Source organism: Chiloscyllium plagiosum, unplaced genomic scaffold (genome assembly GCF_037043375.1).
Source record: "Chiloscyllium plagiosum isolate Xiang-an unplaced genomic scaffold, Cpla_swu_hap1 HiC_scaffold_30, whole genome shotgun sequence".
Taxonomy (NCBI): domain Eukaryota; kingdom Metazoa; phylum Chordata; class Chondrichthyes; order Orectolobiformes; family Hemiscylliidae; genus Chiloscyllium; species Chiloscyllium plagiosum.
The window spans coordinates 9,521,061-9,547,175 of record NW_028270168.1 but is presented as its reverse complement, the minus strand read 5'-3'; the positions used below and the strand labels follow the sequence as shown (position 1 = coordinate 9,547,175).

General features: G+C 40.5%; 1 protein-coding gene across 7 annotated transcripts in view; it reads right to left on the bottom strand.

Moving 5' to 3' along the window:
• pum1 (pumilio RNA-binding family member 1) overlaps window positions 1–26,115 on the bottom strand; it is a 171,610-nt gene that overhangs the window by 74,813 nt on the left and 70,682 nt on the right. For 5 of the 7 annotated variants that reach the window (XM_087976714.1, XM_087976713.1, XM_087976712.1 and 2 more), the window contains 2 exons: window positions 18,900–18,968; window positions 9,351–9,459 (listed from right to left, as the gene is read on the bottom strand). In XM_087976714.1, the coding sequence (XP_087832840.1) occupies window positions 9,351–9,459; window positions 18,900–18,968 (178 nt within the window). The remainder of the gene's footprint in view (window positions 1–9,350; window positions 9,460–18,899; window positions 18,969–26,115) is intronic. The other 2 variants (XM_087976715.1, XM_087976716.1) reach the window with 1 other exon arrangement.

Here is a 26,115-nt window from a genome sequence, read left to right as displayed (position 1 = left end):
TGTATAATAAATCAGCCATTCAAATCATGTGACATTTCAGTATTTAATAGCAGTGGCTCAATCGAATTAGACTGCTCAGATTCTATTAAATTCAAAGATAAAACAGGCTACAAACTATCCCAAAGACAAACACCAAATAAATGTATTTTAACAAAATTAGTTAACTATTCTCAACTAGGCCTGATCAAACCAGCATTTCCTCCATGAAACCTAGCTAGCATATTGCTGGTTTTAAAGAATCACCACATTTTCTGCACAGCACACAGATAGTTATTTCAGGCAGTGATGGCACAATTTTAGGCCTTAAAGGATAAGTACAATCAGTACAAACTGTACCCCACCCTAAAATTCCTTTGCATAGGCACAAAGAACAAAATGGGCCCATAACAAGTCAGTCCTATAACAATAGCTACGGGCCAAAAACAGATCCAAGACAAAAATGGTAGTTGCACTTCTTGAAAAAACTAACAATTTTAACGATGACTCAGAGATAATATCACCTGGGGAGCACCATGATTTTTTTTTGGAAGTACAGCACTGCTTGCTCCAGAATTGGGAAGTAGCCCAGAAAGCTGGTCTGAATAAGTATCGCCCAATCACCCATTCAGCTTGCCTGAGTCAACTGACACCTCTTAACGAACAAAGAGCAAAGAAAAGTACGGCACACGAACAGGCCCTTCGGCCCTTCAAGCCTGCGCCGATCCAGATCTTCTATCGAAACCTGTCGTCTATTTTCTAAGAGTCTGTATCCTTCTGCTCCCTACCCATTCATGCATCTGTCCAGATGCATCTTAAATGACGCTATTGTGCCCACCTCTCCAACTCCACTGGCAATGCGTGCTAGGCACCCACCACCCTCTGCTTAAAGAACGTTCTACGCATATCGGCCCTAAACTTCTCCCCTCTCACTTTGAACTCTATTTGTAAGGAGATCTCAGCTATTTGTAAGAATAATAGGGTGGTCATGGTAGGAGATTTTAACTTTCCAAACGTAGTGTTAAGGGTTAAGATGAAGAGGAATTTGTTAAGTGTGTACAAGACAATTTTCTGATTCAGTATGTGGATATACCTACGAGAGAAGGTGCAAAACCTGACCTACTCTTGGGAAATAAGGCAGGGCAGGTGACTGAGGTGTCAGTGGGGGAGCACTTTGGGGCCAGCGACCATAATTCTATTAGTTTTAAAATAGTGATAGAAAAGGACAGACCAGATCTAAAAGTTGAAGTTCTAAATTGGAGAAACGCTAATTTTGACGGTATTAGGCAAGAACTTTCAAAAGCTGATTGGAGGCAGAAGGTCGCAGGTAAAGGGACGGCTGGAAAATGGGAAGCCTTCAGAAATGAGATAACGAGAATCCAGAGAAATTACATTCCTGTTAGGGTGAAAGGAAAGGCTGGTAGGTATAGGGAATGCTGGATGACTAAAGAAACTGAGGGTTTGGTTAAGAAAAAGGAGGAAGGATATGTCAGGTATAGGCAGGATAGATCGAGTGAATCCTTAGAAGAGTATAAAGGAAGTAAGAGTATACTTAAGAGGGAAATCAGGAGGGCAAAAAGGAGTCATGAGATAGCTTTGGCAAATAGAATTAAGGAGAATCCAAAGGGTTTTTACAAATACATTAAGGACAAAAAGGGTAACTAGGGAGAGAATAGAGCCCTTGAGTGGAGCTGCAGGAGACGGGGGAGATACTAACTAGTATTTTTCATCAGTGTTTACTGTGGAAAAATGACATGGAAGATATAGAAGGGAGGAAAATAGATGGTAACATCTTGCAAAATGTCCAAATTACCGAGGAGGAAGTGCTGGATGTCTTGAAATGTATAGTCTTGAAATGTATAGAAGTGGATAAATCCCCAGGACCTGATCAGGTGTACCCTCGGACTCCTTGGGAAGCTAGGGAGGTGATTGCTGGGCCTCTTGCTGAGATATTTGGATCATCGATAGTCACAGGTGAGGTGCCGGAAGATTGGAGGCTGGCTAACGTGGTGCCACTGTTTAAGAAAGCTGGTAAGGGTAAGTCAGGGAACTATAGACCAGTGCACCTGACGTCGGTGGTGGGCAAGTTGTTGGGAGGGAATCCTGAGGGACAGGATGTACATGTATTTGGAAAGGCAACGACTGATCAGGGATAGTCAACATGGCTTTGTGCACGGGAAATCATGTCTCTCAAACTTGATTGAGTTTTCTGAATAAGTAACAAGGAGGATTGATGAGGGAAGAGCGGGAGACGTGATCTATATGGACTTCAGCAAGGCATTCGACAAGGTTCCCCATGGGAGACTGATTAGCAAGGTTAGCTCACATGGAACACAGGGAGAACTAGCCATTTCGATGCAGAACTGGCTCAAAGTTAGAAGACAGAGGGTGGTGGTGGAGGGTTGTTTTTCAGACTGGAGGCCTGTGACCAGTGGAGTGCCACAAGGATCGGTGCCGGTTCCACTACTTTTCGTCATTTATATAAATGATTTGGACATGAGTATAAGAGGTATAGTTAGTAAGTTTGCAAATGACACCAAAATTGTAGACGTAGTGGACAGCAAAGGAGGTTACCTCAAATTACAACAGGATCGTGATCAGATGGGCCAATAGGCTGAGAAGTTGCAGATGGAGTTTAATTCAGATAAATAGAGGTGCTGCATCTTGGGAAACCAAATCTTAGCAGGACTTACACACTTAATGGTAAGGTTCTCGGGAGTGTTGCTGAACAAACAGACCTTGGAGTGCAGGTTCATAGCTCCTTGAAAGTGGAGTCGCAGGTAGATAGGAAAGTGAAGGTGGCGTTTGGTATGCTTTCCTTTATTGGTCAGAGTACTGAGTACAGGAGTTGGGCTGTACAAGACATTGGTTTGGCCTCTGTTGGAATATCGCCTGCAATTCTGGTCTCCTTCCTATAAGAACGATGTTGTGAAATTTGAAAAGGTTCAGAAAAGATTTACAAAGATGTTGCCAGGATTGGAGGATTTGAGCTATAGGGAGAGGTGAATAGGCTGGAGCCGTTATCCCTGGAGTGTCAGAGGCTGAGTGGAGACCTTATAGAGGTTTACAAAATCATGAGGGGGATGGACAGAATAAATAGACAAAGTCTTGTCCCTGGGGTGGAGTCGTCCAGAACTAGAGGGTATAGGTTTAGGGTGAGGGGGGAAAGATATAAAAGAGACCTATGGGGCAATGCTTTCCACGCAGAGGGTGGTACGTGTATGGAATGAGCTGCCAGAGGAAGTGGAGGAGGCATTTGGATGGGTATATGAATAGGAAGGGTTTGGAGGGATATGGGCCGGGTGCTGTACATCTCTATGACTGGTGAGTCCCCCACTCTGGGGAAAATGTTTCTTGATATCCACCCTCTGTACCTCTCATGATTTTGTAGACCTCAATCAGGTCCCTCCTTGACTGCAATCTTTCAAATGAAAACAATCCTAATCCACTCAACCTCTCTTGGTAACTAGTGCCCTCCATACCAGGCAACATCTGGGTAAACCTCCTCTGCACCCTCTCCAAAGCATCCACATCCTTTCGGTAATGTGACAACTAGAATTGGATGCAGTATTCCAAATGTGGCTGAACCAAAATCTTATACAACTGTAATATGACCTGCAAACTCTTCTATTCAGTTCCCCATCCAATGAAGGAAAGCATACCTTATGCCTTCTTGACCACTTTATTGACCTGTGTTGCCATCTTCAAGATACAATGGATCTGAACACCCAGATTTCTACTGTACATCAATTTTCCCCAAGACTTTTCCATTTATTGTATAGTTCGCTCTTGAATTGGATCTTCCAAAATGCATCACCTCAAAATTGCCCAGATTGAACTCCATCTATCGTTTCTCTGCCCAACTCTGCATCTGTCTATATTCTGCTGTATTCTCTGACAGTTCCTTTCACTATCTGCTCCTCTACCAATGTTAGTGTCATCTGCAGCCAGATTGTGACAGAGAAGAAAATGCAAGCACTCAACTTCACTTCAAAACATTGGGGAAAACAAGACAAATTTTGGAACATGCCATCTGGAATGACAGAATGGTGCTCCCAGTAATGTTTAATCCTGGTAGTGCAAGAGTTCGCCAAACGAGATAGAATGGGACCCCTCTCAAGTTTGCTCTTCGAACAAGGCAGCATGACAGCCCAATACTGACTACACTCTCTCTCTATCGGGCTGGTAGACAATACTTGGTCAGTTTCAGCTGAAGAATGATCACCAGTAAACTTTCAAGTATGCTACCAAGCCATTTCAAATGCACCACGGCCCTGGTGAGAGCAAAGAGCAAAAGCAACTCTGTGTTTATGCTCCAACACTGAACGCAAACCCAGCTGACAAAGTTAAGTTTTACAGCAGCCTCCATGGACTCTCGTCATCCTTGTCAATTTCAATCAGAGTTGGTCGCAATAGCCTGGCATGAAAGGGAGAGCTTGGAAACAGAATGAAAATAGTCACCTGCTCTTGGAAGACTACACACAAGAGCAGTCACTCATAATTATCATCATCTTACAACAAAAAGACTGTTTCAGAACACACAGACTCATCCCTGTTCTCAGGGTAATGACCTAGGCCTAACCACCTTCAGCTACTTCATCAATAACCTTAAAGTCAGAAATGAGGATGTTTGGACAATGTTCAGCATTTGCCAATCCTCAAATAATGAAGCAGACTATATCCCAAACACAGCAAGACCATGACCACATCCAGGCTTGGGCTGAAAAGTGACAGAGGACACTTGCGCCACACACCTACCAGCCAATGATCATTTCCTATTAGACAGAATCTAACCATCATCCCTTCACATTTAATGGCGCTACTATTGCTGAATCCCTGACTATGAATGTTCTGGGGATTACCACTGAACTAGACTAGTCATATAAAACCAGTGGCTAAAAGAGCAGGGCCAGACGTTACGAATCCTGCAGATAGGTAACTCACCCTCCAAGATCTATAAGGCACAATCAGGAGTATGATAGAATCCTCCCTTCGTGCCTAGCAACACATCCACAATCATTCACACCATGCTGACATAAGTGGGAATGAGGAACGGGGAGTTGTGTGACAACGGTGGAGGGGAAAGGGTTGGAGGAATAAGAGGATAGGACAGATTAATGCGTGGCTGAGGTGCAGGGAGCTGGGATTTAGATTTCTGGGTCATTGGGATCTCTTCTGGGGCAGAAGTAACTTGTGCAAGAAGGATGGGTTGCACCTGTACTGGAAGGGGACCAATATGCTGGTGGGGTGTTTTGCTAGAGCTACTTGGGAAGGTTTAAACTAGTGTGGCAGGAAGTAGGCTCTGAAGCGGTAGTGAGACGAGAGAAGGCTGAAGCTGTTACAGAAATTAAAGAGAGCAAGTTAACTAAACAAGGCAGGAAAGAACACAACAGAAGAAAAAGGGAAGGCTGATGAATTAAAATGCATTTATTTCAATACAAGAGATCTGACAAGGCACGTGAACTCGAGGCATGCATGGGAAGAGATTGGTTCAGGGAGTGGCAAGTTCTCGAGCACTTTACCATCCTTCTTAAACAGTGGCACCACTTTGGCCAACCTCCAGTCTTCCAGCATCTCACCTGCGACTAATGATGATACAAATATCTCAGCAAGAGGCCCAGCAATCACTTCTCTAACTTCCCACAGAGTTCTAGGGTACACCTGATCAGGTCCTGGGGATTTATCCACTTCTGTGCATTTCAAGACATCCAGCACTTCCTCCTCTGTTATATGGATATTTTGCAAGGTGTCACCATCTATTTCCCTACCTTCTATATCTTCCATATCCTTTTCCACAGTAAATACTGATGCAAAATACACACTTAGTATCTCCCCCTTCTCCTGCGGCTCCACACAAAGGCCGCCTTGCTGATCTTTGAGGGGCCCTATTCTCTCCCTAGTTACCCTTTTTGTCCTGAACATATTTGTAAAAACCCTTTGGATTCTCCTTAATTCTATTTACCAAAGCTCTCTCATGTCCCCTTTTTGCCCTCCTGATTTCCCTCTTCAGTATACCATTACTGCCTTTATACTCTTCTAAGGATTCACTCGATCTATCCTGTCTATACCTTACATATGCTTCCTAGTGGCGAATAATTAACAACTTACTAGTGGAGGAGGTTCCACAAATATCCCCATGCTCAGTCCTGAACTAGAAGGCATAAGTTTAGGGTGAAAGATATAAAAGAGACCTAAGGGACAGCTTTTTCACAGAGGTTGGTAAGTGTATGGAATGAGCCGCCAGAGGAAATGGTGGAGGCTGGTACGATTGCAACATTTAAGAGGCATTTGGATGGGTATATGAATAGGAAGGGTTTGGAGGGATATGGGCTGGGTGCTGACAGGTGGCACTAGATTGGGTTGCGATATCTGGTCGGCATGGACGGGTTGGACCGAAGGGTCTGTTTCCACGTTGTACATCTCTATGACTCTATGCACCAACAATACTGGATAACTGCACAGTGTACTGTCTCCAAGCAGAAACTCACTAGGTTTCCTTAGAATGCACCTTCCAAACCAGTGGCCATGACCATCTAAAGGATGAGAACGACATCACCTGCAGATTTCCTTCCAAATCACTTATCATTGGGATTTGGAAATACATCACTACTCATTAGGTCAAAATCCTGGAACTCACTCCCTAACAGCATCGAGTTTCCTTACAAAATAGAGACTATAGTGGCTCAAGGCAGCAGCGTGTCACCACCTTCAAGGACAACTAGGGGTGGTCAATAAATGCTGGCCGAGCTAACGATGTCCATATTCCGTCAATGAATGACGATACTTTTAAAAAATAATACCACAATGGGTCAAACAAGTCACATCAAGATGTCGTCTAAATAACATCCTTCACACAAGAGTCATGCAATCCACCAATTCCTTCACTTTTCAAACCTAAATCCAAAAACAGGTCTAGAGACAATCAAAGAAATGTTAAGCCAACCTGGAAATCTCAACCTCAACTTGCAAAGATAGCCTCAAGCAGAATTCCAGAGAGTAGTCTGGCGCACTCTAATCACACTGATGATTCCTCTCCTGAAGGATGCAGGAACACAAAGCTGTAGACGAGACAAATCCAATGCAGCCATCAGACCCAGCCAAGAAGAAAAGGAAGCAGTTTGACAAAAATGATGAGGAAATCCAAGATCTGCTTGCAACAACAAGGTCAGCTCATCAGTCCTACCTAGCCTGGCCAGTCAACAGAAAATGACAGCATTTTGCAAAATCTGTGTCATTTAAAGCAAATGAAGAAACATCCAAACTTAATGGTGGATTTTACTGATGAACTCAACACACCATTAATGGCATTATAAGAAGTTTCTAAGATGTGCTAACATCTGTCTGTGAACCAGCATATCCAACTAAAACGCTTAGTAAAACCAATGACAAGGTGTTATATACTGAAACGGCATCAGTGTTTGATTGATGGTCAGAATACTTTGAAATATTTTTCAGTTCCAAGTGCAGGAGGAAGGACACTGCAACAAACAGCCTGTCAAGAAAGAAGTGTAAGAAAACCAATTGCTGGAGGGAACTGTGACTGCCATTACCTTAAGGCGGGACTTCATGTATGCTTTTGAGCTGTTGGAGGTATTATCAACCTCAGGCAGCTTCAAGGTCACACAAAAGGCACAAGAACTTGCCTGCGAGTTTCTTTTTGCTGATGACAGCACTGTCGTGGTCCACTGTCAGTGAGATATACAATACACTGTACTATACATAACACATTTCCAAGGCAGCACAATTCCTCAGTTTCTTTGATTTTAGTCTGATGTCCGCGAGCCCAAGAAGAACACAGACTTCCAAAGCATCATCATGGGAAATGAGATGAATGCCATCAAGCAACTTACCTATTGTGGATTGTCATTTTGTTTGATGCAACCACAGAAGATGAAGTGGACAATAGGCTTTGAAAGGCTAACAGCATATTCGAGAGACTCTACAAATGAAGGTGGAGCAATCAGGGCCACAAAACACAAACCAAATTCAAGGTGTACAAGATCATGGTTCTCTCCATCTTTCTGTATGAGACAAGTTATGGATCCTGCACAGCACTTTGAAGATCCATTGGGAGGACTGCATCTCAAATAGCAAAGTTCTGGAAACAGCCAACATTACCAGCACTGAGGCTATTTTCATGCAAAGTGAATTACGCTGGGTGGGTCACATTGCTGGATGGATAACCTGCTCACAATTGTGTTGTATGGAGAACTGATCATTGATAAATGAGGCAGAGTCCCCCCAAATCAAACATTCCCAGGTCTCCCTGAAGAAATCCCCTTTCTTTGGGACTAGGCAAAGATGCAGCATTAAACAGAAAAGGAGGAAAACAAATAAATCCAATTGCCCCAAGTAGCAATAATGCCTTGATTTGCACCTGGTGAGAGAAAATCTGTCCAATCAGGGAGTGATCTGACTAGCCACCCTCAGGCTGGAAACGAATAAGTGCAACCTTCTTTAAAAATATTTGTCAGTGAATAAATGCTGAGGGATGTCATAATTTTAAGCATCATGGTAATTAGTAAACAATGGACACCAACATGAACAAAAAAGTCCAGTATCACCTCTTTGCAAAGTATCCATTCTATTTTCATAAAGGCCAGAACAATAACTCTGCTCATGTGCATCAGAACAAGCAAACAACACCAAATAGCCAAAGGGTCTAATCAAGTTTGCTCTTCAATGAAACAGTAAGTGTTTCACTGAAGGTACTCCATAAGCACTCTGCCAGACATAGCAGTTTCAAATTCAAGCATCATTTCCCAATAACTCGTACAATCTTGATGGATAAGAAAAGATTAGAGATAAGAGAGGGTGGCTCAAGGTCAGGAGAGGAAGAGTAACTCATTTAGGTATGCAATGAAGAGATAGAGAAATTATACACAGTTCAAATCAGGCTACTGAGAAGTGAGGCCTGAGATATGGAGCATGGAAAAATTAAATATGGAACATAATTTAAAATATTCTCTTACAACAGAAAATAAGCTATCTAGAACATCAAGGGCAATCAAATTACTAAACAAGGTACATTAAACTTTACAGATACAATTCGGGAATGTCCATCAGATTATGTGAATAAGAATCTTGAGGGAAAAAAAAAGACCAGATATGCCTCATCTAGTGCAAATTTTTCATTTCAAAGTAGTTCATATGGTTCTTCCATCACACCTTAAATCTAGTTACTTATTATCATGAACATTATCAAACATCTTTGGAGGTTCTGTCAGCAAGTTTATGCACACTACGCAGCATACACTCAAAATCATTTTGTATACATAAGAGTAACTTTTTAATATTAATTCTATTTATCAATTTTATCTAATCTTTGACAAATATTTTAAAAATTGAAATGTGTTTGGTAATGAACTGCTTACCTGAAGCTCCCCATGCACTGTCCCGCCACTGATCCCCAAGAAATATCCCTTTAGGTCCATCTTTGTTTGGATCATCAGACTCCCAGAACTTCTTACCAGGTAGAAGCTGCTGCAAATGACAAAGAAAGATTTTCAGAGAAAAACAGAAACAGAAAGCAGACAAAGTAAAACAAAATAGAAGTTGTTTTTGCTGAAACTCATTTCAAGTCCCAAAGCTGTTCAAGAGACTGATCATCAGCAGAACCATTGGAAAAATCACCTCCAAGTGCAGTGAACACTAGCTGCGTTCCCCCGTCCCACCCCACTAAGAAAATTATCCAGTACTTGCATGCAAAATGTTCTTCTACATCGTGTTTCCCCAAAATTTCTTCCATGTTGACATTTTTTCCCAAACCTATTTTTAAAAAAGGCAGCCACAATTTTCCACTGGCCAGCTCATCAAAAATCTCAAAATGAAAATTAAGGACATCACAAATTAATTACCAAATAGAAGATGAGCAACTAATAAGGTGAGAAAAGGCAAAGCGATAGAAATGTTTCAAGGCTCATTTCCAAATCTGTTCTGGGATTGCTGATCCAAGACACCATTAAACTCAACTGCCCCGTAACATATTTCCTCTGAGGAGGGGGGAGAAAAAATTAGACACAGACAAGAAACTTCTACTGGAAAACCGTCTGCATATTTAGTCGGAACAAGATTCATCATTCGTCAGATTCATTAATGAAATATTGGAGAATGGCCATTGGGTTTGATGGACAGAATGCCCTACTTCTGCACCGATATCTTATAGTGGAGGTGAATAGCCTGCAGCGGTCCAGATATGACACTAAATAAACACGAAGCAACTTTGCTCAGTAATTGGACAACTGGTGCTGGGAGCAAGACAAAAAAAACATTTAAATATAACATATGGCCAAACAGAAGGCAGACAAGTGAGCATCCTGAGCCAATGGACAGATACAGAAGAACAGGAATTTCTTAAAAAGCACAGTGACTTTACAAACCTGCCCCCATCCTTCCCACCAAACAGATAGTAATTTGTGCAAGTCTGTGGATGTTAATTTATGAAAAAGAACAGTCAACGGCTTTTACTTTTTATTAAACAAAAATCCCAACAAATCACGGTTGTGATGACAATACTGGTCTCCTTGACGAACAATTTTAAAAAGCCTTTCAACAATAAATAACATAGCTGATGATTACAGATACTTAAAAAAACAGAAAAAGAAAAAAGTTCTTAAAATCTTCAATAAATCAAGAAATGCATTCAAATGCAATGTAAAATTAAAATTTTGCTAACGAAAGATCAATTTAATGCTTCAGCCAGATGAATACATACAGGCTGCAATCAGCTCAAAGCTCAAGGATAACTAGTGACTGTTACATTTTCTACTGTACACATCAATGCTCTAAATACTGTGATTAATGTTTTACTTTGTATGGCATCTCCATAATTTGGAACCTAGTGTGTATTCATGAATTGTTCAGAGATCAGAACTAAGATTACCCTCCTGTGGCATAAAATTATGCATTTTTAAAAAGAAACACTCCATCCAAATGTGGAAATGCACTTAGAAAAATCACATTTTCTATTGCTTGCTTTACAAGTAGGCCATGAAAATAAACTGTGTATTTAAACATATTGAAGGTTATGATTATTAAACTCCAAAAATTTTCTAGGGATTGATGTACGCATCTTGTAGAGAAAATGCTCCCCAAGCACCCTAAATCTCATTTCTTTTTGTACCATGCTTTACTTAAAATACCAAAGCAATGCATAATTTAATACTTAAAAATAAGATATATTTGCACACCTGCACTGGCTACCACAAAAAAAGCTTTCAATCAAAGTTTAGAAGGACAAATGCCATTCCAAAACGAACAAGAGTCCTTAGCAATTAAGTGTGCAAACTTTCCACTGCATTTCAAAAAGGCCTGAACAATCACTCTATTGTTAATCTCAACGTTTTGAAGAACTGACATTCTACAAAATAATACAACAATGAGGTAATAGAAACAGATGTGCAAGACACTTGCTCAATCATTGCTCTTCCCTCCAAAATCCAAGGTGAATCAGACATTCCTAACAATACACAAGATCAGAAGATATAACAGCAGAATTGAGCCATTCAGTCCATCATGAATGCTTACACTGCAATTGCCTTCCTAACTGCCAACTGATGCTGCATGTTAACCTTAAGAGAGTCCTGAACTAGAATTCCCAAGTCCCTTTGTGGTTCAGATTCTGAAAACTTGCCCCATGTAGAAAATAGTCTACGCCTGTATTCTTCCTTCCAAACCATAACATCACTCCTTTCCACCTTTTAGTCGATCAGCCACTTCTTTGCCCACTCCCCTAGCTTGTCCAATTCCTTCTGCTTCCTCAACACTATCTGTCCTTCCACCTACCCTTGTGCCATCTGCAAACTTAGCAACAATGCCCAAGTTCCTTTGCCCAGATTGTTAATGTACAACATAAATAGTTGTGGTCATAACATGGACCCCTGTGAACTCCACTAGTCACCTACTGCCATCCTGAAAAAGATCCCTTCATCCCTACTTTTTGTCTGCTGCCAGTCCATGCCAGTACCTTGTCACTAACACCAGAGACTCCTATCTTGTCTAGCAACCTCCTACGCGACACCATGTCAAGGTCCTTCGGAAATTCAAGGAGATTATACCCACTAGCCCTCCTTTGTCAAATGTGCTTATTACCTCCTCAAAGAATTCTAACAGATGTGTCAGGCATGGTCTCACCTAGGCCAAGCTGTACCAATTCAGCCCTATTTTACCATACACTTCCAAGTATTCCACAATCTCATCCTTTATACTGGATTCTAAAATCTTAGCAATGACAGAGGCCAAGTTAACTGACCTATAGTTCAGTCCTCTGCCTCCCTCCTTAAACAGTGGTGTTGGATTAGCCATTTTTCAGTAATTTGGGATCTTCCCCGACTCTAGTGACTCCTTAAAGATGGCTCTACAATGCATCTATAACCTCGTTTCTAACTCTGGGATGTAGCCAATCTGGTCTGGGTAACTTGTCCACCTTCACATCTTTCAGCTTCCTCAGCACCTTCTCCACTACATTCACTTCTGCCCCCAGGCTCTCTTGAGGTTCTGGCATGCTGTTAATGTCTTCCCACTGTGCAAACTCATGCAAAGGATCTATTCCATTTCTCCGCCGTTTCTTTGATCCTCATCATTACTTTCCAGTTTCATTTTCCAGCAGTCCAATGTCCGGTCTTGCTTCTCTATTACCTTTTAGATATTTAAAAAAGCTCTTGCAATCTTCTTTTATGTTACCAGCTAGCTTAATTTCATATTTCATCTTCTCCAACGTTGCTGCCTTTTCTTTCCAAAATGTTATCCCCTGCTAGCTTTTAAAGGCATCCCAATCCTCCAGCTTTCCCACTAATCTTCAGCACATTGTATATTTTTTCTTTTTGCTTTTTTGCTGTCCCTGACGTTCCTTGTCAGCCATGGTTGCCTCATCCTCCCCTTAGTAGGTTAATACACTAGGAGAAAGTGAGGACTGCAGATCAGAGCTGAAAAGGTGTTGCTGGAAAAGCACAACAGGTCAGGCAGCATCCAAGGAGCAGGAGAATCGACATTTCGGGCATGAGCCCTTCTTCAGGAATTATTGGTCTGGATGAGTTGGACCAAAGGGTCTGTTTCCATGCTGTACATCTCTATGACTCTAAGTGTAATATCTAATGACGACCAACCAAAAAAGCAGTAAAATGCTTCTATTGATGTAAACACTGGAGGGACGAGAGTCTATAGAAGCTAAGAAAAGGCTGTTTCCTCAATGATAAAATCTATTTATATAACTGCAAACGGCTGCTGAAAACAAACAGGCATCTTAAATCAATTCACCTGTGGCATCATATTTCAGTAAAAAGGGTTCCAACAATTAGACACAAGTATGACATTGGTATTGTACACATTTTGAATCCTTCATGCACAAAGCAACTCCAAACAGCATATTTCATTGAAGTTATTAGAAATGTATCCACCAACCAATTCCTCAATATCTGTTTTGAACATTACTGTTTTCTTCAGTAAGGTTCCTAACAAGATCAGAAAGCTACCCCCAGCATCAGACATGAACATAAAGGTCCTTTGGTTTTGATAAGACCACTCATCATACCTCCTCTTCATTTGTTTATGTTTTGATACAGTCTAATGGTTACTGGATACTGTACCTTTCTACATTCTTCCAACAATATTGCACACGAACAACAGTGAAAACAAAATACCGCACTGAGTATCATCTCATATCCAGCCAGAATCACTTCAAATCACTCAAACAGGAAGCCCAACTGACATCCCCTTTCCTAGTTCAGGAATGCCAGGAGCAATTGTAGTACCACTTTCCCACATTATAATGGCAGAAAACTGGTGAATCATTGGAATTCGCTACCGTCAGTGTCTGTACATACCATAGCTAAAGTATATTTAAGATCGAGATTGATTATTTTTTCGATACTAACAGAACATAAAAAGCATCAGAATAGGGCAGTAAGACGGAGAGGAGCTAGAACAGCACAATCTTTTGAATGACAGAGCAGACATGTGGATGAGATGGCCAATTGCTGCTCCAGCTTTTTATTTGAGAAGAAATCACCTTATCTTAGCTGTATAGCTAGTCACAGTGTGAAGAGTGGCTTCAGTACAAGAAGAAACATGAGCATACAAAATAGTAGCAGGAGTTGGCCATTAAGCTCCTAAAGGCTGCTCCACCATTCAATAAGATCATGGTTGAGCTGACTGTAACATCACATCTACATTCTCGCCTCCCCCAAAAATCTTTCAATCCTGTGCTGACCAAAATTCGATTAAATATTCAAACATTCTACACCCACCACTTTTGAAAGAAGAGTGTTCCAAAGATTCACAACCCTGAGAGAAAAGAATTTCACCTCATCTGCTTTAAGTGGATAACCCCTTATTTTTAAACTGTGATTATCAGGTCTAGATTTTCCCACAAAAGGAAACTTTGTCTCCACATCTTCCATCATCACCTCCAGGATCTTGTACATTTCCATCTTGTTGCATCTTACTCTTCTAAGTAACAGTGGCTTAAGACTATTATGTTCAAACTTTCCTCAGAAGCCAATCCATTCATTCCAGTCCTCATTCAAATAAACTCACCTCCAACACATTTATAGCCTCTCAAATAATAAAGGTACTAATATATCAATATTGCTCAGGTATTCCATACACAGCCTCATTAATGGCTACAGCAGCATAACCTCACTACTTCTGGATTCAATTCTCCTTGTGATAAATGATAACATTCTGTTAGGTTTCATAATTAATTGCTGTACCTGGTTAACCTTTTGTAACTCATGCACAAGGACAGAGAGATCCTTCTGCATCTCAGATCTCTGCAGTCTACAATTCAGATTACGCATTTTTTTATGCTTCCTGCCACTTCATTAAGTGGCAGAAGAGGCTGGACGGGCTGAATGTCCTACTCCCTAATTTGAACGTACTGTACCATCTAAACAGTTTTTGGTATTGTTTTTCGAGAGCAAGAAATGGCACTTATCACACAATACATTCATATTCTTGAAAACAAATAAGCACTTCACAGCTTATTAGCTTACTTCATTTAAGCGAACACAGTTGTTCAGCAGGCCAATTAGTAATGAAAAGAGTAACCAGTCAACTTATTCTGGGGGGTTTGGCTGAGGGATGAACGTTAGCCAAGACATTGGGAAACCCACACCCACTCCCTCACTTTGTCCATTCATTTCACCTGAATAAATTTACTTCAGACAAAGTAATACCCTTGCAATGTGGGCCTAGAATGAAAGCTTGATTTTGGAAGTAGAATCAGAATATACAACTATCTGACCCAAACGGTTAGAGTTTGAGCTACTTTAACAATGTGAATTTTAATTTGAATTCTTGGGTCTCAGTGGCTGTGGGGTATAAATCCAGCTAAACCTGGTTACACAGGTCTGTGGTCAGATAATGAAAAAAACACTTAACAGAAAAGTGGACCTCAGAATGAGAGGAAAATATGAAATCAGGCGTAATGAATCAATGTGCAGACCAGCACATGCACTGTAAACACAAACATTTAGAAGAAATAGATTCACAATTGGTATTTGACATGGACAATATGGTGCTACAGCTTGAGACAAACAGCTGCTTCTGAAAATTCTTTCCAAAACACTGATGTCTTTCTTGGATGCCTTTGAAGAACGCCTGATGGCCAATGAAGCAAATGACTATGCTGCAAGTACCAAAACATCACAGTCATTTAATTTCACGAGGCTTTGTTAGTTTCGTAAAGAATTAAACTGAGCTATGTCTTGAAAAAAGTGAAATTCCAACTATTAGAGGAATTAAAAAGGGATGGAGATGGCAGCGTTTAATGGTAAGTGACTAGATTCTTCACCATACTTTTATGAAAATGCAAGCGAAGAAGGGAAATGGGTATAAAGCAGGAAAATTCTCTTTCGGTTTTAAGGTTACTGATAATATATTGGCATCCATCAAATAACATACACAAATTGTGGCTCCTGTTATAAAAGTTCAGACCACTACCACAGTAACAGCAGCAACCAAGACATTGATAACTATCCCTGCCTTAGAATGACTGTAACAAGTTTGTACAGTTGTAATTTTACAGTGTGATTGTTTAAACACACATCTGAAAACCTGAACTACTTTATTTGCTGAAATGCTCAAATACAACTTGCAATGTTGTGAAAGCTTTGGAATTAGTCACAATAGCACGATCATGAATGAGCAGAGTACTCTTCTCATTCAAATATCCCGTGAAGTACAAGCACTGATCCGGTTTGGGAATTAAACAGGTGTGGTATTAGGAATTAAAACAACTTTAAGCAAGGATCACATTAGACTACATGGGACACATCTGCCCCAGTTAAGTGCCAAATGATTGGGTCAACTGTGCAGCAACAGCAGACCATTATAAATATATTCGTCTCCTCATTAGCCATCCTGCTCTTTGCTACTTCCACTACTAATTGGGTGATCAGCTAAAAAGAGCTCCCAAAGCTTCCAGTTCGTATTCAGAACAGTGGCCATTAATTTTAAATCAAATGATGACTGATCAGGAGATAATGGGGCACAAGAATACAAAACTACTTAAAAGAAAATCTGGAGTACATGCTAAAGAGTATCGCTACAGCAATTAAACCTCACAATTAGTTAACTAAAACTTGAAAATCTGAAAAGCCATAGCAAGCACCAGAATGCCTGCCACCGTGCTGCAGCATTCCACCATGAAAAGAATTTGCATGGGTAGCACGGTGGCACAGTGGTTAGCACTGCTGCCTCACAGCGCCAGAGACCCGGGTTCAATTCCCGCCTCAGGCGACTGACTGTGTGGAGTTTGCACGTTCTCCCTGTGTCTGCGTGGGTTTCCTCCAGGTGCTCCGGTTTCCTCCCAGTCCAAAGATGTGCAGGTCAGGTGAATTGGCCATACTAAATTGCCCGTAGTGTTAGGTAAGGGGTAAATGTAGGGGTATGGGTGGGTTGCGCTTCGGCGGGTCGGTGTGGACTTGTTGGGCCGAAGGGCCTGTTTCCACACTGTAATGTAATCTAATCTAATCTAAAAGAAATTTCCATTTTCCCCAATTCCAGTTGTTAGCTTTGCTACCTCTACAGGATTAGTGACTCTAACATGTTACAACAAATACCTCATTTTAGAATTTTGTATCTCAACTTAACCCTTTACTGATCTATGTAATATATATGAGCATGCATCTTTGTTTTTATTAAGTCAAAGGCACCATGCTGGTTTCAAACTGGTGCTCTATCAATACAACTTCTCTTGATACAATAACTTTTAACAAAATACATGTCCCAAGAAATGCTATCAAACAAACTGCCATACAAGCCTGCCAAGTGACCAAAGGTTTAGCCAGAGGCATTTAAGCAGTGTTTTAAATGAGGGGAGTACTGGGCCTGAGTAGCTCACGAAGGGAGTTCCAAAGCTGAAAGCCAAACCTGCAGAAGGCAGAATGAAGAAAGCCAAGGATGTATGAATGGCCAGATGGTTAGGAATTCAATGATCTTAGAAGTTGGAGGGGGTTTAAGACTGGGACACCTTCGAAAGCTTGGTGGTGGTTTGGTGGGAGAGGGAATAAAAAAAAATTGTTGGATCAAAATCCGGATCAGGTCAGTAAGAACAATGGTTCAGTGCGACATGGTACAAGTTAGGGTAGGAACAATAGAAATTAGAATAATATCTAGTTTCTAAAGGATATAAGGTGAGACACAGTCCAGGAAAACACTGAAGTAGTTGAATTTAAAGCTAACAGAAGCATGAATGACTGCCTCATTCTGCTCCTGCTGAAACAAACGGGTGCCTTGACAGAAGTGGAAGGAGATGGCCTTGGTCATGGAAGGAACATAAGATTGGATACTCAGGTCATGATCAGGTAGGATGCCAAAAGTCATGAACAATCTTAAATAAAAATGAATTCTTGAAAATACTCAGATTTGGCAACGTGTGCAACAAGAATCAAAAAAGTTAATTATCAACCTGGGAATGAGTAAACATTGCTCCTTTCTTCCAGAACCCACAAGACTTGAGTTTATCCAGCATTATGTTTTGGATCTGCAGCATTCTGCTTTTAATCTGCTTCAGTCTTAGACAGTGACCTGAAACGAGATGGTGTTTGCAGCAGGGACCAATGGCAACAGCCTCAGTCTTCCCAACATGACCAGAGAGAAATTTCTGTTCAGGACATCAGATGAATAGTGGGACAAATCCAACAGAGGAGGAACGAAAGAGAAGTGCCTGCTCTTTACAGCCAGGTGTCACTCAGCATACACGCGAAACCCGACACGGGTTCTCTGGATGAAGTGGCCCATGCACTGTAGAGTTGAAAAGTAGGACATATGCACCTTTCTAGCAGAACGGCTAACAGGAATAAAGCAGCTGAGTTGAGGTGTTTCTCCTGCACACCAGCCAAGACATATTGTAGCTTCTTGACTGTGATTAGCCAGCTCAGTACAAGGACAGAGGCCTCTTTTATCTATATGGTTCAGTATCACATCTGGTCACATGAACATGATATGAATCATTGGCGAGTTTCAACAAGCCAAATTATGGATCACTTTTTCAAAATCAAAAAAATAGCTTAGCCTTTCTTGATACTTCGGTGCAAAGGGTGGCAGAGGCAGATTAAAGATTCAACAACCATGTCGAACGACACAAGTATGCCAGTTTCTTTCAGGTGGCAGCGAAAAATAATGATTCTCTTTAACCATAAAAATTGAGAGAAATTAATTTTACAGTAATTTGGCTATATTAGCTATAGCAACAGAAAAATCAAAGAATGTAATAAAGTCATAAAATACAAGCTGATCCATGTCTCTAACTTACTAAGAAGCTTAAAATCAAGCAGAAAATTGCTCCTTACAGTTATTCTGAAGAATGACAGTTTCCTGAGAAGTAGTGAGCATTACAAAGATGAAACATCATTAAGGCACATCACAGAGTCAGCCAGCATTTTAAACCAAGCCCCACAGTGTCAACTTCCAGCACAACTCACCTCTCCCATACTTCTTCCTTCTAATGCCAGTGCTTGAAAGTCATGGTTGAGTTCATCCATTGACCGTACCTAAAGAAAAATAAAACCATATAATGAACGCAAGAGGTAAAACACCAAACTGTATAAGTAAATTTTAAAAAATAATAGATTACCATCTACATGTAAAATCAATATAGTTACTAGATTAAAAGCACATTCAGAACAGGGAATCAAAGTCCTCATTTTCACTAGATTTAAAAATTAAATGCACTGGAAAAGGGCACTCTTTCAGGGATGGGAGGATTTCAGTTAATCTCGTAAAGCTACAACTGGACATTTGGGAAAGTAGTCAGTTAAGAACCTGCAGGGTGCAGGATTCTATGTCCTGAGACTAGAGACAGATAACCAATATATTGTTAGGCCACTGCTACTCTGAAATGAGTGCAGTCATACCACACCTTGTGCTTCTGATTTGATATTCCCTCCTCAGGAGTGGTGTGGTCCCTGCTTAGTTCCCCCACAGATCATCCTGAATGCGAAAAGTCAGCAACACAGATCAAGCATAGGTTACTTATTATGGAGTTGCTCACTCAGATCGCCTTTACGAGCAAATAAATGCACCAAGGCAGAAATAATTTATTTGGTTTTATCAAACATTGTTGGATGCGCAATTGTCAATCAAAATTTATTTTTAAACAATACCATGAATTCATACCTCAAATTACATATGACAAAAACACAATGGAAGAGATAATAACAATTAGGATTTAAGCTACTGGACGAAAGTGAAACAGACAAGGCTGATGCTGATTTACCAATTATATACTTGCACTAAAAGGAAAAACTAGCATGTATGCAAACCTTTTGACCTCAGGACAACTGAAAATGCATTGCAGTCAAAGAAATATTAGATACATGTAATGTAGAAAACATGGCACCCATTCGGACACAGCAAATTCTCACAAATAGCAACAATTAATCAAATAATGCTTTAAACATTTTTCGGAAACACCAGTGGTCATCTTTGAAATAGTACCATAGAATCATACATATCCAGAGATGGCAGGGAGAACCTTATTTTAATCATCATGACAGCTCCTTTTCACAGTCCACCATTTTCTCAGTACTGAAATAGGGAGGGCCAGCCTAAAATTTATGCTCAAATCTATGGAGTGAGATTTAATCTAGAACCTTGAATAAGAGATAAGAATACTGTCAGCAGGCCATGGATGAAGTACTATGAGCAACACTGTTGTGCCAACACTGTGCACCACAGGGATAGCCAGTGAGTGATTCTCAAATGTGGGTCCTGAACATTTGCAAAACATGCAAGTAGGATCTTAATAGAAACTGGGAGATATTTCTGAAGCATCATCCATAAAAGTAATTTATCGACATATCAGACATGGTGTTACAACAAATGCCCATAACAAAGCATCAATGTGGAGATGAAAAAGCCAGGTGTTATAGCAGCCTCAAAGTTGGAAGTTTGAGTGTTTTATTTTGCCATTTGCAAAGTGAACCATTTATTCTATGATCAGGAGAATTTACAGTGAAAATACAAGCTTGACTGGAGATCAATAATTTTACTGGAGTCAAGATTTAATTCAAGGAAGGTGGCCAGCTGAAAATACACTGACTTTATTCTCCTTAAATGCACCATCTCTATCACAGTTCAAGTGGTAGAGGCTGGTACAATTGCAACATTTAAGAAGCATTTGGATGGGTATATGAATAGGAAGGGTTTGGAGGGATATGGGCCGCGTGCTGGCAGGTGGGACTAGATTGGGTTGGGATGTCTGGTCGGCATGGACAGGTTGGACCTAAGGGTCTGTTTCCATGCTGTACATCTCTATGACTCAATCCACTTGAGTGGCTACATTTTGTGAATGCTTGAGTGAAGAATGAACAATATGATGTTTTCCTATGACTGAGCAGCCTGCCAATATTCATTGACTGATGTAAAGATTGGTTTCTTGCACAGCAAACAGTGCCCAAAGAACCAAGCTCATTTTAAATAATCAGTCATGAAGGAAGTTGATTTAAAGGGACAAGAATGGATAGGGCTAACAGTTTGATTTTCTACTTCCCTTATTTCATCAATAAAATAGGTTACTTGCATGAATATTAAGTTCATGTGAACTCATGGGGCGGCATGGTGGCTCAGTGGTTAGCATGGTTGCCTCACAGCGTCAGGGACCCAGGTTTAATTCCAGCTCCGGGAGACTGTGTGGTGTTGGCACATTCTCCCAGTGTCTGTGTGGGTTTCCTCCCACAATCCAAAGATGTGGAGGTTAGGTGAATTGGCCATGCTAAATTGCCCAGTGTTCAGGGATGTGTAGGTTAGGTGCATTAGTCAGGGGTAAATATAGAGTAATAGGGTAGGGGAATGGGTCTGGGTGGGTTACTTTTCGGAGGGTTGATGTGCACTTGTGGGGCCGAAGGGCCAGTTTCCACATTGTGGGGATTCTATGGTTCCAAACTATAACCAGCCACTACTTTTGAAGGGCCAGTCCTACAAATCCTTAGAGTAAAAAAAAATAATACAAACTTATGTCTGCAGAAGCATATTTCCTTGATTTCAAGGTGTCTGAACACCGATCTAATAATCGCTTTACTGCTGACCTCCCTTCACTCTGTCGGTGTGAGCAGTTTCTGCTCAATCACCACTTCTGTTGTCCATCTTACTCTGACCCGAATTCCAGAAAAAGTTGAGAACAGCAGCTTGTCTTTGTTGTTAGAACTTTACAGCCTTCACAGTTAGTACAAACTTAAGGAATCTGGGGCAATATTTTGAACGGACTGTGATTTTGTCAGACATTTGTACTTATTTTGGATGTAACTTGCAAAATGGCACAAATGGGGGGGTTCAGCAAAGTTTATTAATGATACATAGTTGGGAAGAAAGCAAACTTGAGGGGAATGGGAAAAGGCTGCAAAGCAATATAGACTAGCTGTGAGATTGGGGAAGATGATACGAGAAGGAGTACAACATGAGGGAAATGTAAAATTATACATTTTGGTAAGAAGATTAGAAAAGCAGAATCTTTTTAGAAGTGAAAGATAGTATAAACATTGGCAAACATTATGCATTTATTGCAACTGGTTTGGAAGTATTGTTAAGGAAGTTTTATTGCAATTAGGTCAGGATTTTTGAGAAGTGTGCAATTTTAGTCTCCTTATCCAAGAATGGTCATATACAGAAGAACCTCAATTATCTAGTATTCAAATATCCAAATATCGGATTATCTGGCAAGATCGCAAGCCCTGACGCTTGGCTAAATAACGTCATCCAGCATTCGATTATCAGGAATTCGATTAACTGAATGAAATACTTCTCGCCTGTGTCCTTTGGATAATGAGGTTCCTCTGTATATGGTGCAACAAAGATTCAGTAGATTGATTTCTTGAATGACAGCACTGTCCAATGAAGAGAGAGAGAAGTAGAATGAGTGTATGTTCTCTTAAGTTTGGAATAAATTGGTGCTAAAGCTTGAGTGCCTTGAACTAGAGTAGTTACAAATTAAGAGGTCAACCATTTTAGATGGAGACAAAGAGAAATTTCTTCACTCAAAGGATTGCAAATTGTTGGAATTTTGCAGAGGGTTTACATACTGAGTTGACGAGTATATGTTTGGGCAGTCAGAGAATAAAGGGATATGAGGACAAAGGAGGTAAATGGATTGGAGGTTGAGGGCTTTCTGCGAACTTACTAAAAGGCTGAGCGTGCTCAGCAGGCTGTGTAACCTACTTCTCCGACTGTTTCTTACATTCCGAAAAGCACCATTTTATCTTGAACAGATTGTGCTAGTAATGGAGGGGGCCTGCAAATATCTGAAAATACAGAAAGGTTGTGGGCTGCTGTTGAGATTGAAAATGCTCTGCAGAGTTCGCTGCGGGCACATGATGCCCCTTATTTTAAGGCATATCTGTCTCTCTTTCCCCTCATCCCCAAAAGCCGCCTTCGTGCCTGGATTTTTATAAATTCCCTTCCCTCTGTTCTTATTCTCCTGGAGCCAATTTCACTTCTTCGCTATCAGTCTTCTTTTTCTAGATTTCTCATATCATCTTTTGCATTTCATCATTTTGTCATTAAATCAATCACTTTGTCCCCACCTTATTACAAGCCTCTCCTTTTGTTAATTTCCTCTCGCACCCCTAATAAGCTTGGTTTCAGAACCGCTCCATTGCCCAAGTTCAAATGGTCTAGTTGAAACAATTTTTTTCTGGCTACAAATGTTTTCTGACCTTACCATTATTTTCTTTATTAAAAAAAAAATGGGTAAGCCAAGTTGCGCTTCCAATTTTGACAAAAGGAACAAAGTGACAAGATATGCCTGGGAATACTGATCAAGGCCAATGACTAAAAGTGACAGAAAAGCAATCAGTTTGTTACAATATGTTTTCGATTACATACTCTACAGTACCATTAATGTTTCCACAAACATCATGAATGAAGCCTCTTGCAAATATAAATGCCTTCAGAAAAGCTGGAATTAGATTTAAATTTCAGACTTCCAGGCATCAGAGACACAAATATTTCTCCCAGAAACACAGAACTAGCATGGGGGAGCGAACGGGCAAGGAAAAAAGCAAAGGCAGGAGGGTCAGATTGGGCCCAATGGATCAATTAAATCTTTTTTTGTTATAATCACAGAATCGTTAAAATGTGGAAAGAAGCCAGTTGGCCTGTCAAATCTACACCGAACCTCAGTTGAGCATCCCATCCAGATCTATACTTCAACCATATCACCATAACCCCACATTTACCACAGCTAATCCAACTAGCCTAGAGGCAACTAGTACACTACAAACAATCTACTATGGTCAATCTACCTAACCTGCATGTTTAGACTGTGGAAGGAAACCTGAGCACCTGGCTTAAACCAACAGACATGGGGAGAATGTGCAAACTCCACACAGACGGACACCAGACGCTGGAATGGAACTTGGGTCTTTGGTGCTGTGAGGCAGCAGTGCTAAGTACTAAGCTGTCTCACCACGATTCAATATTCGTTTCCCATTGAATTTGATTAAATTGAGCAGTCTGCTGTCCCCAACAGGGAGATACGTATTCCTTACAACTTTTCAGGTTTAGGAGCTACAGTAACTAAACGTTTTAGAGAAAACTTTATTAGTATATTCATATGGTCTAATACATGAAATAGACGGTTTCTTCAGAGTTTAATCATGACAATACACTAGTAACTTACAAGCTTTAGCTAAGCGGAAGACAGACATTAACTTCCGCACTGCAGCCTCATGTTATGACAGTTTTTAGACCAAATATATCCACAACACATTATGTAACTGCAAGATTTTCATGTGATCTCAATATTCAGTGAGCCCTTGACACATTGCCAAACATAGGAAGAGCAAAGTGACAAGGTTTCATTTTAGCAGCGTACTAGACAATGAAGTGCTTTCCATTAAGAAAATCAAGACTACTCAATATAAAGAACAACTGAAAACAGCCACAGTGCCTTTTGACAAAAGTCTGAAATTATTTTGCATAAAAGGAAGTACATGTTACTGCTCTGTCAGTTAACATTTCAGCAACAAACTAGGGCAAAACACTTAATCCAGGAGTACCCAGTGCAGATGCAATACCCAGGGGGTGAAGTACCATTGTGCAGTGAGCTCTAATATTGCATATTAAGGTATTTCTGGCTTGAGAAGCCAGCTATTTTGGCCACCATTGTATTAGTGTCAGAGTTCCCCACATTAAAACCCCGAAATTCCCTAACTGCACTGTGGGTCTACCTACAGCATGTAAGACTGCAGCAGTTCAAGGGGCTGCTCATTACCGCCTTTGCAAGAGCAACTTGGAATGGGCAATAAATTCGGGCTCAACCTGCGATGCCTACATCCCAACAGTGATTATTAAAAGGTCACACCTTTACCCATCCGCTTTCAACTGCTATGTTAACCTCAAGTCTGAATGTCTGGAGAGGGTAATTCAATAATGATTCCAATTATCAATTGCATCCATAACTCCTTTGAAGAAGCAGTCAGTGCCTGTAAACAGCAACACTGCAAGAAGTTGTAGGAGCATAGAAAATCTACACGATACACACTGCAGCAACTAGCCATGCTTACTCTGGAAATGTGCATTATTCCGTGTGCACAGAACTGAGGTAAGCAGCACAGATGCCAGTTAAGTTGAAAAATAATAGAAAATTGAGAAGTAAAGATTGGCGGGAGACAGAGGGGCCAAAGCTCATAAACACCACTATGGCACAGATGGCCAAATAAATTCAATGCACTGCAAACTTGATGAACGTTATGGAAACCTCCACCCCAGTGACCTGTGCTGCCCAAGAGAACAAAAGCGTTAATGCCAAATAATTTCCAAATTGTCCCCCACCCAAGTCAAACATAAAATAACAATTGTTCCAGAGGAGGCGGCGGCCGTACAAACCATCTTGTCTGCACTGGCTCTCCAAGCATTATCTTAGTGTTAACATTGAATAAATTTAATAAAATTTTTTTAAAATGAAGAGAAATGTATCAAGATAGAAATGAACCTAGAATTGATTAACATTGCTCATTAAACCCAGAAAGCAATTAAAACTCCAATTGAATTATTATTAGAAGCATGGGGTCAAATAGTCAACAAAACTGGATACGTTGGTGGGATGCAAAGAATGAATAAAATGATCAAATCAGGATTTGGTACAATTGGGAAGGTAGCAACTTCATCGGATGACAATGCCAAATAAATACAGCAGAATAGAGATTTTGTTAAAAAAGTCTTTCCATAAACCGGTTCCATTCTAGCAATCAAGTTGCATTAGGTAACTCGCATTGTAAACAGACACAAAATGAGAACCTGAATTAGCAGGAATAGGAAGAAACAAACAACTCTATTACCTGAGAATGGCCCTACAGTTTCTAAATATGTGATTGAATTAATTATTCACAGTCTTCATACAACAGATTGGCAAATGCTCACTTTATGAAGCATGGTGAATGCAAAACATCCCACTCAAGTCATTTCAAAGTAGACAGAAATTGTGCAAGTAACTTTCACTTTCTCAACTTGAGAATAGTAATACCAAAAGGAAAACCCAGTGATTTACGGCTTCACCTCAGTTCACACCAACTCTGGATGATAAACATTTATTTTGAAATGGTAGATCAGTAAAACTTAAAAGAAATGGTACTTCACGACAGGTTACGTACCAGTGAATACAGGATCAAAACACGATCACATCCATGTTTTAGCCAGGACACA